The sequence below is a fragment of the Cryptomeria japonica genome, chromosome 8, assembly GCF_030272615.1.
Source record: "Cryptomeria japonica chromosome 8, Sugi_1.0, whole genome shotgun sequence".
Classification (NCBI taxonomy): domain Eukaryota; kingdom Viridiplantae; phylum Streptophyta; class Pinopsida; order Cupressales; family Cupressaceae; genus Cryptomeria; species Cryptomeria japonica.
The window spans coordinates 515,740,111-515,758,705 of NC_081412.1; the positions used below are offsets into that span (position 1 = coordinate 515,740,111).

At 43.4% G+C, this 18,595-nt stretch overlaps 1 protein-coding gene across 1 annotated transcript; it reads right to left on the bottom strand.

Annotated features, from left to right (window-relative positions):
• Positions 1 to 12,293: 12,293 nt before the first annotated feature.
• On the bottom strand, positions 12,294 to 12,824 carry LOC131857758 (uncharacterized). Its single transcript, XM_059210474.1, has one exon. The coding sequence runs from the start codon at positions 12,822 to 12,824 to the stop codon at positions 12,294 to 12,296; it is 531 nt and encodes a 176-aa protein (XP_059066457.1).
• Positions 12,825 to 18,595: the final 5,771 nt, after the last annotated feature.

Here is an 18,595-nt window from a genome sequence, read left to right on the forward strand (position 1 = left end):
TTGGAAGATGTGCTCCAAAATCTTCACTAGTCAAAATATAAAACTAGAAAAATATTGGATAATTTTTGTACACCCATATAAATTTCCAAAACACTATGGGTTGCTAAGGTATCAGTTCTCCATGGCTTTGAAAATGAGCAATCTCTGTTGCCCCCACACACTAGCTACAAGCTTGTGTGTTGTTCATCTCACCCATTCTCCTCCTTGTGGCCTACAAAAACACAAAAAGTCTACTCTAAACCTATTTATAGAGCCTACCCAAGCCATCAAATGGATTGAAACTTGTGCCATTCATGGATGCTCAGGTAAAATACATTTTTACAATCAAAGCCCCAAATTTCAAGGGTTTGTGAGCAACTTTCAGAAAAACAATGATAACTTTTGATTCAAAGCACTTCAGACCTTCATATTATACTTGTTGGAAAGGTAAAACAAATTTATAACTTCCTATGCTACTATGAGAACCGTACTAGACCATACAAGTCATACAAAATCAGAAATTCAAAGAAAAAACAGTCCAAATGTGAGAAAAAGCATAGGAAACCCTTGGCAAATGAATTGAATGCAAACCAAAAGTTGATTAACCTCATATTGGAAATGTTTAGAAGGTTTTATACACAATTTCAAGTTGTTTCCAACCAACTTCCAATGCCATTTCCTTCATGGACAACTTTTGCCTAAAAATGCAAAAGTTGTCATGACAATTTTGACAACTTTTACCTATGAGTGCAAAAACACACTCCAAGGCTCTCAAGGCCTTAAAAATAACTCAAATGGCATCCTACAATGGATTTAAACCATTTCCAAACATTCTAGCAAGTTTCCAGGCATCCACCTGGTACAAACCAAAAATTGACATTTTGACAATATTTCAGGATAATGACAATTTTGGATCCTGAGCACAACAAAAGTGTGGACAACCAAACTATGGATTCAAAAAGCATCATAGGACTTATTCCACCTTATTACAACATAAAATAACTTTAAATCAAACAAAAACTCTAAAATTCAAGAAAAGACAACTTTAGGCTAGGTGCCCTGCACCATACTCCCCTAGGGCAAGGAACTCAAGTCCCTTGAGTTATAAGGTCTGCTAGCTGCATTCCATGATGAATTATGTCAGCTTCTGACATCCACATAGCCTCTAAATCAGGTAGACCTACCCACTTCACAAGATAATGTTTGTAGATTCCCTTTCGTGTCTTCTTGATCACCTTGGTATCCAAGATGCTTTCCAACTGAACCGGTTGACTAACTGGTAAATCCTTCACCCAATCCTCTTCAGATTGCAATGTGGTATCCATCTAAGAGGTCTAAGATTCTCCTTTATAGGGATACAAGTCACAAACATTGAAAATAGGAGATATGGCCAAAGAAGGAGGTAGTTCAACCTCATAGGCATTTTGGCCAAACTTATGCACAATCTTGAGTGGCCCAATCTTCTTCATCATCAATTTGGTTAGCTATCCTTTTGGAAGTCTTTCCTTTCTGAGATAAGCCAAAACTAAGTCTCCAACCTTAAATTGCAAATCCCTCCTTGATTGATCAGCTTGGTTCTTATATTTTTCTGATTTTTGTTGCAAGGACTGTCGTACTTTGTCATGAATTTCCTTAATACCTTCAGCAAAACTCTCTCCTTGAGCACTCTTGTGGGTCATTTTACTAATATCACTAAGTTCTAAGACACCTCTAAGATGCATTCCATAAACAATTTCAAAGGGACTTCTACCTGTGCTCCGGTTGACTGAATCATTGTATGCATACTCTGCTTGGCTGATCACCAAGTCCCAAGTCTGACCATGCTGCTTAGTGAGACACCTTAGAAGATTACCCAAGGACCTATTGACCACCTCAGTCTAACCATCTGATTGTGGATGGTAGGTAGATGAAAATGAGAGTCTAGTACCCAACTTCTTCCATAAGGTTCTCCAGAAGTGACTCAAAAACTTAACATCCCTATCACTCACAATGCTAACTGGAAGTCCATGGATTCTTACTATTTCTTTGAAGAAAAGACCTGCAATATAGGTGGCATCATTGTTACTCTTACAAGGGATGAAATGAGCCATTTTGCTGAACCTATCTACCACCACATAAACACTATCAAATCCTCTTGGTGTTCTTGGTAAACCCAACACAAAGTCCATGCTCAAACATTCCCAAGGCCTTTGGGGTATGACTAAGGGCTGATATAAACCTGTATTACTTGATGATTCTTTTGCTCTCTGACATATGGCACATTTTTCAACAAATCTCCTTACTTCTAATTACAACTTGGGCCAATAGTAGAACCGACTAACTTGTTCCATTGTTTTATCATTGCCAAAATGACCTCCTAGACCCCCTTGATGTTTCTCTTGAATGATGTTTTGTCTCATAGAGAATTGGGGTATACAAAGGAGATGTCCTTTAAACAAAAAACCTTCCTGTATCATATACTCTGAGTAGGAAACATGAGAAGTGTTAGAAAAATTAGAACATGTAGCATATATATCAGCAAAATCTTTGTCTTCTTTGTAGAGGTCTCTCAACTCCTCCAACCCCACACTGTGCAATTTAATCTCTTGTATGGTCATGACTCTCCTACTGAGTGCATCAACAACTTTATTTGAGGTGCCCTTCTCATGCTTTATAGTGAAGGTATAAGATTGTAGGTATTCTACCCACTTGAGGTGCTTTTGATTCAACTTCTCTTGTCCATTGAGAAAACTAAGGGCATGGTTGTCAGTATAGACCACAAACTCTTTGGGCAGCAAGTATGACGCCACTTCTTCAAGGCTTGCACCATGGCATATAACTCCAAGTCATACACAGAGTACTTTTGTTTTGCTTCATTCAACTTTTCAGAGAAAAAGGCTATGGGAAGACCCTCTTGACTCAAAACAGCCCCTATTGCTCTTTGACTAGCATCACACTCAACTGTAAATAACTGATTGAAATTAGGTAACCTAAGGGTAGGTAACTCAGCTATCTTCTTTTTCAACAACTCAAATCCCTTTTGGGCCTCCTCTGTCCACCTAAACTGACACTTGACTCCCCCTTTGATAGTATTGAGCACAGGAGCACACACATGACTAAAGTTTCTTACAAACTTCCTATAAAAGGATGCTAACCCATGAAAGCTCCTAACATCACTAATATTCTTAGGTGTAGGCCAACTAAGGATTGCCTCAACCTTACTAGGATCAATTTTTAGACAACCTTGTGAAATGACAATACCAAGATATACAAGTTCAGTCTTGAGAAACTCACACTTTTCAAGGTTGATTTTGAGTTGTGCCTTTTTCAGCTTCTTCAAGACCATCTCCACATCCTTGAGATGTTCTTCTTTGGACCTGCTAAATATTAGAATATCATCAAGATATACAATCACAAATTTACCTATGACCTCAGCCAAAACTTCATTCATGAGCCTTTGAAAGGTGCTAGGTGCATTGGTAAGGCCAAATGGCATGACCAACCACTCATAGAGGTTGGCATTGGTCCTAAAGGCTGTCTTCCATTCATCCCTTGGTCTGATTCTTATCTGATGATAACCTGATTTTAAATCCACCTTTGTGAAGTAGCTTGCACCCCCAAGATTGTCCAACAAGTCTTCTATCCTTGGCATAGGGAACCGGTATCTTATAGTGATCTTATTGATTGCTCTGGAATCTGTACACATTCTCCATTTTCCCCCTTTCTTGGGTGCTAAGACAGTAGGTACAGCACATGGACTCAAACTTTTTTTTATGAATCCTTTGTCTAAGAGCTCCTGCACTTGTTTGGCAATTTCTTCATTTTGACTAGGTGTCATTTTGTAGGCAGCCTTGTTAGGCAAACTTGCCCCTGGAATCAGATCTATTTGGTGATTTACATCCCTCATTGGTGGCAAAGAATCAGGTAGATCTTCTCCTATTACTTATGCATGTTGTTTGAGTAGACCCTTCACCTCTTGTGGCACTTCTTCCATTGGATCTGCCTTACCTTCTTCACTAGGTTTGAGCACAATAGCATATCCTTGATCTCCTTCTTGTTTCATCACCTTAAGAAACTCTTTCCCACTCATCATCATCACACTTAATCCCAATTTTGTTTCCTCTTTTGGATCAGGTAATGGATCCATTTGATACCTCTTACCATTCTTGATAATTATATAGCTATTCTTTTCTCCATCATGTTGAGCCTTTACATCAAATTGCCATGGATGTCCCAACAGCAAATGGCAAGCATCCATAGGTAATATATCACATAAAATCTTGTCCTTGTACTCACCAATCTCATAGTCTACCCATGCTTGCTCATCAACTAAGACATGTTGGCCTCGGTTGAGCCATGACACCTTGTAGGGAGTGAGATGTGGCAGCCTCTTTAACTTGAGTTTATCCACCATTTCAGTTGAAACTATATTCTCAGTTGAACCTGAGTCTACAATCACTTTGTAAATCTTGCCTTGAGACTTACAAGTTGTTCTAAACAAACTCTTCCTTTGTGGTGGCTCTTGAGCTTGAGGAATCTTCAACAAAGACCTTCTTAGCATTAAACTTTCACCATCTGTCACTGGGCCTGCCTTGCTGAAAGGGGAAGACACACTTTGATTGTCTTCTTCCTGCACTAATTATGTTCTTCTCTCACCCATGTATGAGTGTGAAGAGCTGGTTTCTTTCTCTGGACACCTTCCCATTGTGTGGCCAACTTGATTATAATTGTAACATCTACCAGTGAAAACTAAATTTCCTCTTCCTAAGCTTCCAAATCTACCCCTAGAATTGTTTCTTCCTCTGAAGGATCCTCTAAATGCCCCCCTTGAATATTCTCCACCACCTTCTTGCCTTGAGTTTTCTTCATTCCTTGATGTTTACTGTCCTCTATTAAAAGTGCCCCTTCCTCTAAAGGATCTGCCACCTCTAAACTTTTGATTTTGTTCACTCCTCCTCTTGATTTTGTCTTCTGCCCTTAACGCTAACTGAAAACACTTATGAACGGTATCAGGAGTAAGGATACTGATTTCATCTTGTATATTTTGTCTCAATCCATTCATGTATCTAGCCAATTTCTCCACCTCATTCTCATGCTTCTTAGCTTTGAGGCTTAGCTTATGGAATTCTTTCGTGTAAGCATTGACATCTAGCTCCCTTTGTTTCAGATTTTGCAGTCTCTTATGAATTTTAACTTCATAATCTCCTGGAAGGAATTGTGCCTTAAGTCTGATCTTCATACGCTCCCATGAAGTTATCTTCTTTTTGCCTTCTTGTATCCTTTCTTCTTGCATCATATTCCACCAAACCAATGTTGATCCTCTCATTCTTGATTTGGCCACATTAACTCTTTTCTCTTCTACTACCTCTTTGTAATCAAAGTGATTATTAAGAGCTTCTATCCAATCTATCAACTCTTCTCCATTGAAGTTTCTTCCATATGTGGGTAATCCATCCAGATTGTCCTTAGAAATGGATTTGACTGCATCTAGGAATAACTTTTGGTCTTGAGGCATAGCTACTGCTGTTGGTTCCTCTCCATCTTCTACTTCTTCATCAGTCTCATCGCCCCATTCTATCTTAAGCTTTTCCTTCTCCTTCTTTGCCTCTCTTGTTCCTCTGCTTCCTTCTGTATCCTTCAATCCTTCTATCATCTCTGCCACCATATGTCGGATGGCTTCTGGAGTCATTACCTTTGGAGGCATTGAACTTGTTTCTGATTCTTCACAATCTGACATACACCAAATCTTTCAAAGAATGGCTCTAATACCACTCTGATGCAGAGATCTTGTGCCTAGCTCTCCAATTCACCCTTACTCACCCCAACTCCTCAACTCACCCTTCTACTCAAGCTCCTCCAAGGTAACTTGTTAGGGTACACTCCTTAGACCTCCAAGGCCTAAAATCTATTGGCTTGCCTCCTAGGTATAGCCTCTTGAGGTTTCTTGTTGGTTTTGACCCAAATCTCTAATTTTGAGATGGTCTCCTACTAGTTTCCCAAAACTCCAGCTAGGCTCCAAAGACCTCCGCTAAGGATCTTCACTCTAACCATGTTTAAAGTTTGTGGTTATGTTTTGTAGGTATTTTAAAGGTCATTTTATTCTTTATAAAGGTCTGCACCTTCCTTCCAAGCCCTAGGCTTCCAACTTGCTTCTACCGGCTGCTATTAGGCCTAAATGACTAGCCCTTCTGGGACTTTTTTTGGTCTTCTCCCCAATAATTTCCTAACAACCCCTAGATATTTTTACATATTCAAATACCCATTTGGAATTTAAACAAGATCACAAATTTTCCCATTTGGGTTTGTTGTACAACTAGGGTAACTCAAAATGAGCTATTTTTAAGGGGTTTAGGGCTTCCAGGCAGTTTTGGAAGACGTGCTCCAAAATCTTCACTAGTCAAAATATAAAACTAGAAAAATCTTGGATAATTTTGGTACACCCATAGAACTTTCCAAAACCCTATGGGTTGCTAAGGTATCAGTTCTCCATGGCTCTGAAAATGAGCAATCTCTGCTGCCCCCACACACTAGCTACAAGCTTGTGTGTTGTTCATCTCACCCATTCTCCTCCTTGTGGCCTGAAAAAACACAAAAAGCCTACTCTAAACCTATTTTCAGAGCCTAACCAATCCATCCAATGGATTGCAACTTGTGTCATTCATGGATGCTCAGGTAAAATACATTTTTACAATCAAAGCCCCAAATTTCAAGGGTTTGTGAGCAACTTTCAGAAAAACAGTGATAACTTTTGATTCAAAGCACTTCAGACCTTCATATTATACTTGTTGGAAAGGTAAAAAAAATTTATAACTTCCTATACTACTATAATAATTGTACCAGACCATACAGGTCATACAAAATCAGAAATTCAAAGCAAAAATAGTCCAAATGTGAGAAAAAGCATAGGAAACCCTTGGCAAATGAATTGAATGCAAACCAAAAGTTGATTAACCTCATATTGGAGATGTTTAGAAGGTTTTATACACAATTTCAAGTTGGTTCCAACCAACTTCCAACGCCATTTCCTTCATGGACAACTTTTGCCTAAAAATGCAAAAGTTGTCATGACAATTTTGACAGCTTTTACCTATGAGTGCAAAAACACACTCCAAGGCTCTCAAGGCCTTAAAAATAACTCAAGTGGAATCCTAAAATATATTTAAACCATTTCCAAACATTCTAGCAAGTTTCCAAGCATCCACCTGGTACAAACCAAAAATTGACATTTTGACAATATTTCAAGATAATGACAATTTTGGATCCTGAGCACAACAAAAGTGTGGACAACCAAACTATGGCTTCAAAAAGCATAATAGGACTTATTCCACCTTATTAAAACATAAAATTACTTGAAATCACACAAAAACTCTAAAATTCAAGAAAAGACAACTTTAGGCTAGGTGCCCTGCACCAGTTACCTAGGGCAGTATTGAACTAGGTTGGCTCTCTACATCTTTTGTGCACAAATCTCACCATCATTCCATAAAGTCCTAATCTAATAATCCCACGGAGTCTTCAATCCTCTCCCCCCCCAACTATCCCATATTCTTCTATTTTATATCTAAGATCATTGTATTACTACCGACATATTCCCTCATTGCATAATCCATTCATTTTATCCACTTAGGTGGAATCATTCATTTCACTATTCATATAGATTCCATTATCTATCCATTTAGGTTACATTACCTATTCATTTCATTACATTATTCACTTAGATAATCATTTTTCACAAGCATTTACTACATAGATTGCATTGCATACATCAGTTAAGTTGCATTATACATTCATATTAAAGGGCATTAATTTATTCGCTTAGATTACATTACATTACTCATTCATTTTCATCATTCATTTAAATCGCATCATGTTCACAACATTGATCACTTACATTGTGATATATGTGTAAGTGGCATTACATTCATCATACATTCCTCATATAAATTGCATCTAGGCTAGTTTATCATAAATCATTTTGCATCTACATCTATTATTGCATTACATATTCATCATATACAGCATATATACACATCAAAACATGCGGACCTGCATAATCACTCATCCTGCATCCATAAACATGTCAGCAATGTGTCATAAGCATACATATATAAGCATCCACCCTGCATCACAAATAGGTCAGTACAATATATCCATAATCATCATCCATGCATCACATCAGAAAATAATAGAGTCCATACATTATCCATCACCGCAAATCATATAATATAAGCTCAAAAAGATGAATATGTCTATCATAATACAATGATCACCCTGAAGGGTCAAAATATAATACATAAGCCAAAATGGATCTATCTCTCCCCACTGTCTCTCTAGACCCCTCCTTCGCACCTCCTCCCCCTAATCCTCCTGCTCCCTCTCCTCTAGGTCGCCTAAAACCCACCGATCCACCTGTCTGCTAGCTTTGTGTGGGCCGATGACTCTATGTCCTATGAGATCGCACACTCTCAGTGTACGAGGTTGCTCGTTGTGTCACACGTACTGCTTTGTGGTATAGCCCCCTATAGTAGCCCGCCTCCCGGACAACCCTCTCTGCCCTATCCCTCTATTGTATCATGTCAGAATACATCTGCCCAAGCCCTATGGGGACTAACATATGACAAGTCGCATCCCTTTCCCCCCCGCAGCCGTGTGACACCTGCCTCTACCCTTTGCACACAGCCCCGCAACTCCTCTAACTCATCATTGTTTGCCTCACTGGGTAAACAGAAAGAGTACAAAAGTAATGCAGAAGTGAACAATGCAAGTACACGATGAATATGAGAATAAGTTTTCCATTAATGACTCAAAATGCACCCAATGTCCATAGTATTATCTGCTATAAATATCACATCCTTCAATACCCGTAGGTAGTACAATATATAACAGTCAAAGGGGTGTGACACAGTCGTCGCGACTCCAACTACCTACCCGTCGGCTAACTAACTACTAACAAATAACATTACTCCAAAAACATAAGATATGCATATTTCCCGACAACATCATCCCCCCAAAAAAGAAGTCGTCTCCGACGACTAACAACAAAATGGGAGACAATGCAGCCCATACAAAATATACATCCAAGACAAAACTAAGGAGGGGGCTAAGGAAACATCCCCGAAGTAGAAGGCTGAGATGTTTGTGTCTGGGCCGCCAAGCGGGTGCGGAGCTCATAAACCTATTGAGTACGTGCAGTCACATCACGCTTTGCTACCAACACTTTCTCCAAAGTTGTCTTCACCTTATGTGCGGCTTCCAGTAACTCCTTCTCTTTCGTATCCGTCGTCTCCATCATACAAACCAATCAAGCTTGCAACAAGCTCCTCTCGACAGTGATTGCATCCAACTCCTACTGCACGAGACTCCTCCCACTCTGCTCCGTCGAAAGGCGCCAAAAGGTGAGTCTCCACCTCAGCCTTCTCTGCTCGGCCATCTCAAGCTGCACCAACAATTGGGCCTTGTCTGCTGCCCACGAGGCCTGCTAACTGGCCACATCCCTCTCCAACTCGACTTGAGCAGCCTCGCGGACCGCAGACTCATGTTGCATACGCCTTAATGCATAGTAGGCATCTCGATAGACCTGCTCAATCTCTCAGACGACTGCCATCACCCGACTCTCCACAATGGGCTCACGCACAATCCAAGCCTATAACATCTCATCCATCTGAGTAGTCAGCCATCTCAGAGACTCAAAGCATGTAGCAAAGGCTGTAGGACAACCCACCCGCATAAACTGTAGGACCCTCTCTAACTCCACCACAACCTGTTGTAATGCTCGCATCTGGGTCGTGGCCACCACTTGCCTACCCCTCATCACCATGTCAACTCAATAGGCCTCAATGTCCTCCCCCTCCTGCTCTGAAGGTTGTGACCATGATGGAAGTGGAATCTATGTAAGAGCGCCAAGGGGTAACTCAGAAGTCTTTGTCAGAACTGATACTGTTGCATCCTACTTGTATGAAGGTACCTCCTCCACCACTAGAGGTGTGGTATCCCTCGGCTCCTGGATGGCATAAACGACCTCTCTAGCCTCATTACCAAAGGCTGGTACATGCACCTTGCCAGATGAATCATCCAAGTCTACTACCTCAGCTGGAGTCGCTCGACAAGGTGAGACTACAGCAGCTCCCACGGGTGGTACCACTATCATTTGAAATCGTTGAGTCAGCGAGCTCTCCATAGCCACTATTGATGGGTCTGTACTAGGGATCCTCAAGACTCTCTACATCTCTGCGAATGGAGTGTGTGTCGCCATAGCCATGGGCTCCTCCAACAAGGAGGCAGAAACGGTCACCACTGCCTCAGGTCCAACAACATCCAACCACACCTGAGGTCCTGTATCAACCACCTCCCTCAATCCCTACTCCTCATCTACCACTACTCAATGCGGTGACCCATTTGTACATGACTCCACCATGTCTTCGGTAAGTGCCTCCGTGGCCGAGGCCAGTCCCGAAGGTGGTGCTCGACCCTATGGAGGTGATTCTACCTACTGCTGGATGGGGCCAAGTGCAACTAGCATGCGACTCTCCCCAAATGCCGGAATAGAGGTGCCTCCCACTCCAGATGACATCACAGGTGTCCCCATCAGTAGCAAGGGTGGGGCAAAAAAAACCCTCTCCCTAGTTGGATCCATCCTCCCCTCCTCCTTCACCCTGTTGCTATCATCCTCTGCCTTCGAAGCCTCTGTACTACTGGAAGTCTCCCTCCCACTATCAGGTTCCCTTGAGGCTGTATCTACCATCTGTTTTCACTTTGCGAAACAGTGCCCAATATCAAGGTGTCTCCAATACATGATAGGAGGCTCACCTAGTACCAACGGTCCCTGCGGCCGTACCTCCAACTCTGCCTCCGGCACTGCTTCCCACATGGCCTCCAAGAACAGTCATATGGCATAATGGGGCATATACAACGTGTGATGTTGCATCATCAAGAACTCACACATTCTCTCTACTAGCAACGCAGCCCAATCATACACAATGTTGTTCATAAGCTCGTTCATGAGCATAATCTGAGGGAGGGTGATGTCCGACGCCCTACCAGATCCCGTCAACCTACTCTTAATGACATCCATTATGCATTGCCAGTGGCCCTCTACAACAAAGGTCTTGCGTATTCCTCGTCCTTTCGTGGCATCAGCCATGCTGTCTAGCTCCGTTGTCGTCAAGTTTCTGGATACTAATGTAATCCAATATTCTTTCTCCTCACACTTCATCTTCTTAGCCTTCAACTCGATTTTCTTGTCCTGTCTGCCTGGGATGTTGAACACTCTAGTAAAGTCCACAGCTTTGAAGGATATGGTGACATCCCTCCCGAGATACTCAAAAGTACTTGTTTGTGTGTGTCTGTCAAAGGTGTCCACCATGAACCATAGGGCACCCTCATACTCTCGGATAGGAAACACGGGCATTCAAATAGCCCACTCCACTTCTGCCTTACGAAGGTTCTGCTTCACCAAATCATCGTCGAGTGTGTTATGCCACCATTTCCTGCATTCAGACCCGTTCAGTCCCTCGAAGGTGATATTCTGAGGAGTCAGTGTATTTTTTCCACTTGCCGTAGGTTGTAGTGTTTTTTGCTTTTTCTTCTGAATTACGCTGGCATCCATTGTGCTGCTTGCAACATGCACACCTAATGATAGGACCCATCTGACTGCCACTAGAGGAAGCCTGCAACTTCTTTTTCCAACTCCGTTTCCCAGCCGACTCCATTAATTTCTTGTGTAACTGATTTTTGGTTATAGTCATACGATCTTGAAACACCTGCATAACCACCTTAACTACCTCCTGGATGGCTGTGTATGGCTGCGTGTGCATGCCCTGTACTTGCGTGGGCACTGCGTTGTTGAGTGGATTGCGTGTGGGTTGGGGCTGCGTGTTTGTATGTGGTTGCGCCTTTATGTCTTGCGGCAGTGGTATCCACCGCACGATGGTTCCACCGTTGGTGATCCCATCGTCGGTGTTGCCACTACATGGCGGTAGCCACCACACGGTGATTCCACCATCAGTGGTCTCACTGTCGGTGTTGCCACCGAATAGCGGTATCCACCGCACAATGGTTTCACCGTTGGTTTTTTTTGTCGTACAGTCCATTGTCGTACGGATCATACAGATTTTTTTTAAAAAAAATTTTATTTATTTATTTTTCTTTCAAACCCCCTGATTAGAGGGTCCAAGTTCCCTTCATTCATGGTAGACCTTCAATTTGGACCCGTTCACGGCTTCGGTCACTTCGCAGTCATCCATTGTCCACAGTCGAACCGATCCATTTGTTGCGACTTCGCGAACTTTGTAAGGTCCTAGCCACCTCACTTTAAATTTTCCAGGTTTAATTTCATTTCACCCATTACATTTCAACACAAGTTGTCCTGGAGTGAACTTCATTCGCTTTAGATGTTTATCGTGCCACAACTTCCTCCTCTGTTGCATTGTCTCAGTTGCCCACTGAGCCATCATCCGCTTCTCATCAAGTTTATTCAAAGCATAAAGTTGCTCCCTCGGGCTCTCCATATCGCCAAGTTTATTTTCTATTGCAGTATGAAGACTCGGTACCATGAATTCGGTGGGCACCAGTGCTTCCTGCCCATACATAAGTTGGAAGGGCGTTTGTCCCGTAGTCACTTTGTACGTTGTGCGGTAAGCCCACAACACAGAGGGTAACTTCTCTTCCCAATCTTCCCCTTCAACCCTGCATGACTTATACATGACTCCTACAAGGATCTTGTTCGTGGCCTCCACCTGCCCGTTGGCTCGAGGGTAGTAAGGACTCGACAGAGAATGGAAGATCTTAAATTTTGTCATGAGAAACTTAATAACATGGTTGACAAAATGGCCACCTCGGTCACTTGTCAGCTGCATGGGGATTACCATAACGAGTAATGATTTTCTCATAAATAAATCTGGCTGTACTCATCGCCGAGTTATCAGGTAGGGCCCGTGCTTCCACCCACTTAGTCAAATATTTTGTGGCTACCATGATGTATCTGCACCGCCTAGCACGGCTAACTTTGAGTGGTTTGACAAAGTCCAACTCCCATCATTCAAATAATTCCTGCGTGTGTGAGGGGTTGAGCGGCATAAAATCCCACTTCAATGGTTTCCCAGCCCTTTGGCACATGTCACAACCAACAACCCATTCTCGGGCATCATTATATAGCGTGGGCCACCACAAGCCCACGAGTAGCACCTTCTGTGCAGTAGTGTCTGGTCCCATGTGTCCCCCTGTCGGCCCTTCGTGCGCCTCTCAGAGAACTCCTGGCACCTCCTCCTCCATCACACATCTTTTGAGTACTTGATCCAGCCCCATCTTATATAACAATCCATTGATCAGTTGGAATGTTCGACTTTGTAAAACCAGTTTCCTTCGTTCTCCTGGTAGCATGTCTGGCGGAAAGACTGAAGTAGAAAGATACTCCCCAATGGTCATGTACCATGGTGGCAATGTAGCAATTCAGAATAAGTGGGCATCTAGAAAATCATTGTTCACCCCTTCCGCAGGATCTACTGACTTTATGCGTGATAATTGGACCACTATCACATGGCTTTTCCTAGGTCGCACGATAATGGTGAACGTAAACTCTTGCAGCAAGAGTAGCCATCGACTAATCCTTCCCTAAATTATCAGTTTGTTGACCAAGTACATGAGGGCTTGATGGTCTACGTAGAATGTGAACGGTGTTGCCAATAGATAGTGTTTGAATTTTTGCACCGCATAGATCATCCCCAATGCCTCCCGTTCTGTTGTGCTGTAATTTTTCTCCGCTTTGGATAACAGTCTACTGGCAAAATAGATAGGATGATCCAACCCATGATCTCCCACTTGGGCTAGTGTGGCACCAATAGCAAAGTTTGAAGTGTCCACATGGACATGGAACTCCCTGTCCCAATTGGGGTAAGCGAGGATGGGGGTAGCTACCAGCCTCGTCTTCAATTCCTCAAATGCTTCACTCTCCGGGGTCCCCCAGGTGTATGGCTCACCCTTGCGATTAAGCTTGTCTAAGGGGTGGGATATTTGTACAAAGTTTTTAATGAGCCTCCTATAGTAGCCAATGTGGCCTAGGAAGGACTTTACCCTGGTGACATCCGTAGAAGGCTCCATCTCTACGATCACCCGTATTTTGTCTGGGTCCATCTTCAGACCTGCTTTGCATACAATGTGCCCAAGCAATTTGCCTTGTGGCACCATAAATCGACATTTTTTTGGATTAAGGGCCAGCCTTGCCCTTCGGCATCTCTCCATGCACTCTCTGAGGGCTACCAAATAAGTATCTTGCCCACTATAGATGGACCAGTCATCGAGGAAGGCTTTAAAATTCCCTACCGACATCTTGTCAAATATGTGTAGTATAATTCGCCGGAATGTTGCAGGTGCATTGCATAGGCCGAATGGCATCCGGTTGTATGCATAGACACCAGCTTTGACCACGAAGGTGGTCTTCAGTTTATCTTCCTTGGCGATTGAGATCTGGTTATATCCGGAGAGTCCATCCATAAACAAGTACATCTCATGGTTGACCACCTCCTCCAGTATGCTATTTGTAAACGAGATTGGGAAGGGGTCTTTAATCGTAACTGCATTGAGATATCGAAAGTCCACACAAATCCTTATTTGGTTAGCCTCCTTCTTTAATGAAATGACTATGGGCAACACCCATTCACTTGTCTGTACTTTGAAAATGATACCAACCTCCAACAATTTTTCTATCTCTTCGTTCACCCGTGCTGCATAGTTGTGGTTCATCCGGTACGGTCTTTTTCATGTCAACTGGGCTCCGAGTACCAACGGTATGCGGTGCACACACAATTCGGAGGTTACCCCTTCAGGTCTTTATATGTCCATGCGAAGACGTCTTTAAACTCCAAAAATATTTTGAAGGCTACTGCCTTCAACACGGGATCCCAGTCATCCCTGACTAATATATTATGTGGGTCCTCCTCCTTTCCTAGGTTTGTTTCCTTTAGCTTGGACTCTTCAAATTGAATTGGCTTGTCTTTCTCAAACTGATGTGCAGGTGCCTCGTCCACTCGGGCTTCCCCCTCCTTATATTCTTTGTATTCCGGAGGGAAGACCTCCGAATCGACAGGCTCCTCTATCTGCAACATGTTGCATTGAAAAAGTCCATAGTCCTCCATTTGCCAATGGAAGAGCCCATTGAGTGAGCACACCTCATCTTTAGAATGTCCCTCCAATTCGAGTACCCCTTCATTGGTTGGCTCCATCATGTTCTTGCCTTTGCTTTCGTCAGAACCCCATTCCCATTTATTAGAGTCCTATGAGTCCGAGTCGAAAGAGGTGAACTCTTCGCCAACATCTTGGGTCAGTAGGTCAATGATATATTTCTGCCCTCCCTTCTCCATGGAGAGTGTATTTTTCTTCCAGTTATGGTTCACCCTCATGGTGATCGACTGCACTCTCCCCAGGATGGCGTCATAGCCTTTCTTTTTTAGGGGAATAACTACAAAATCTAACAGGAAGGGTTGCATACCAATTGTCACTTGCTGGGCCATCAATATGCCGAGTGGCTTGATGTCGTGTTGGTCGACTCCCACTAGATTAAATGTGGATGGCCACGGGATGGGTTTCCCCAGCCTCTTCCATGTCTCTTCTGGTAGTACATTCACCCCAACACCTCCATCCATAATGGTGTCCTTCATAATGGTCCCAAGGATGCCCATTTCTACCACAGCTAGGTGTCTACCACTGTTCAAGGCTAGTAACATCAGGTCAGTCGAAGGGCTGATAGGAACCTCCACCTGCGGTGCAATCGAAGGTGCGTGTGCGATGCTTAGCACATTGGTGAGGATGGCAGTCCTCAAATGTGGCATGGAGTCTAGAAGGTCTTTTACCTTTATTGACACCTCCATCTGCAAGACTTTCCCAATAATATTCTTTTCCGCTTTCAGGCGGGTTGAGGGACTCCTCATCTCAATGTTCTTCTGTCCTTATGCCGCCATCTCCCGTTCAATGTCGACCTTTGCCTCTCGCAGTTTCTCCTTCTCTATGCGGGGGTCGGGATACATTGCCTTCTTTGCCTGCGTGAGAGTGATCGCCAATACTTCTTTGTCTTCACCCGTCTTCTCAATATTGAGCAAATTCACCCCCGGCTTAGGACATTTTGTGTCATTGTGATCATTAGGGCCGCACCATCTGCATAAGCTCTGGGGGGTTTCAGTATTATGGCACTCCCGAGCAAAGTGCCCCCATTGGTTGCAAGCCCGACATTGAACTATTGGCCGCCCCTTAGCGTCATACTACATTCTGCTCTGATTGTTGTTGTTGTTGCCTCTCCCTCCTCTTTGGTTACCTCTATAACCACCGGATGATGCAGTGGCATCGGCTTGCGGTTGGGCGGAGCTCGCTGCTGCGGATAGTGAGGGTTGCTCTTGCGCGAAGAATACTTGGTTCCCTTTTGTTTTCATGTTGTAGGGACACTCTTTGATGACGTGTCCCAACATTTGGCAAATTTTGCAGAATGCCTTCTTCGGGCAGGTGCCTTTTGTGTGACCTTCTTCCTTACATTACGTGCACCACATGTCTTCGTTTTTACTCCTGCTTCCTTTCATGTTCTTAAATTCCTTCATCATATGGTGCATATCCTTTTGAAGAGCTCGCACCTTCTTATTTGATGATTCATCACTATTGCTTTCTCCCGAGGACTCCTCTTCTGCAGAGGACTTGTCCTTTTTCTTCTGCAATGTTTTGCCTTCACTTTCCAAATCCATCGCGCGATTGTATGCGTCATCATATGAGGTGGGTGGTATAATTTTCATCTTTCTCCGTAGGGATGACCACAACCCTTCCATGAACCATCTCTTCTTTAGTCCGTCAGCCGATTGGTTCTCCATCTTCCCCAATAACTCTTTTAACCATCGGCTGTATGTTCGCACTGTCTTGTGCTTTCCCTGCTTTATGCTTAATATCTTTGCCACGATCTCATTATCATCTCGAAGGATTCGAAACTCTGTCTCGAAAGCTTTCTATAGTTCATCCCATGTTCCCACCTTTACTTTATCCACATCAGAGTACCAATCAATGGCTACCCCTCTCAAGGTGGCTAGGAACTGCACCACCCAATCCGCTTTTTCAACCACCCTGTTGGTTGACCATATTGTCTCACACGTATGGCAGTGTCGTACAGGGTCATCTTTGCCATCTCCATTGAATTTGGGCAACTTCTATTTGCCTACCATCGTGCTTCTTACCTTCTACGCACCTTGCCCTTCGGAACCTCCAAGGTTTGTACCTCTCGGGATTGGCCCTCCAGGTCCACTACCACCGCCTTGCCCTCTAGAACCTCCAAGGTTCGTACCTCCCGAGATCGTCCCTCTAGGTCTACTACCGCCAGGTACTCCAGAAACTAGTCCGCTAGGTCCCACCAGACTACCTTGACTACCAGGGATGGCTGAGCCCAACCCAAACAGATTGCTTTTGCTACCGTGCCCCTGTCCTCCCGACACCTTTGGCTACACCAGTATCTCCTACTTCTCTGGTCTCGGTTTTGGTCTCCTTCTCCTTCCTGGTCTCATCCTCTCATCTGAATGGTGTGTATGGTTCTACCATACTCTTGTCACTAATTTCTTCCGACGCGAGGGAAAGGTCCCCCAGTTGCTTTCGTGTGGTTTCAATTAAATTCAAGACTTGGCCCTCACCATTTTTTTGGTTCCTTCCGCTCAATTCCTCTGTGATTCCCTTTAACCGTCTCCTACGTTCGGCCTGTTGTTCGACAATCACTGATCATTGGGCTGCTTCAACCGCTTCCACATATTCCTTTTTACTTTTGTCCTTATTTAATAGATTGGGCATCAATTCTAATTCTGCCTCGTGAAACAAAATATCACATTTAAAACAAGAACACCTTCTTATTAATTCATTCTCTTGCATACAATGTATGTTAACATAATTCTTATGACTATGACATTGTTCTTCTTTATTTCTCCATTCGTAGTTCAGGGATTGTTTGTCCTTCATCAGGTTTCATCACGCTCCTCTTCCTCTTGTCGACACCTCTCCTCGTACTGCCACAAGATCTGTTGACGGTGGTTTTCGCGATAGGTTTCCTCTCGGCGGTTCTGGAGAGCAAGAAATGCTTGAGCCAACAAATTGGGAAGGTTGGTCATGAACTGGTTCACTGCGGGGCTCACTGATAGGGCAAACCACACAACACTTTCGGGCACGTCTTCTTGTGTGGCTTCCCTGCATACATGGGTTTCAATTGCTGTGTGAAGGATGCACCGAAAGTCCATCGTTAGTGTTCTCTCTCCGTCGAATAATTCTTCTGACTCTTCTCCCTCAGGGGTGCTTGTCCCTTCATCCGGGGGTTGGCCCATTGTCGTCGTGCCATACAGGTTACTCCCATTCCCAAGTTTGAAATCGGCAACGATGCCAAATGTTTGCCTCACTAGGTAAACAGAAAGAGTATAGAAGTAATGCAGAAGTGAACAATGCAAGTACACGATGAATATGAGAATAAGATTTCCATTAATGACTTAGAATGCACCCAATGTCCATAGTACTATCTGTCCTAAACATCACATCCTTCAATACCCGTAGGTAGTACAATATATAACAGCCGAAGGGGTGCGACACAGTCGTCGCGACTCCAACTACCTACCCGTCGGCTAACTAACTACTAACAAATAAC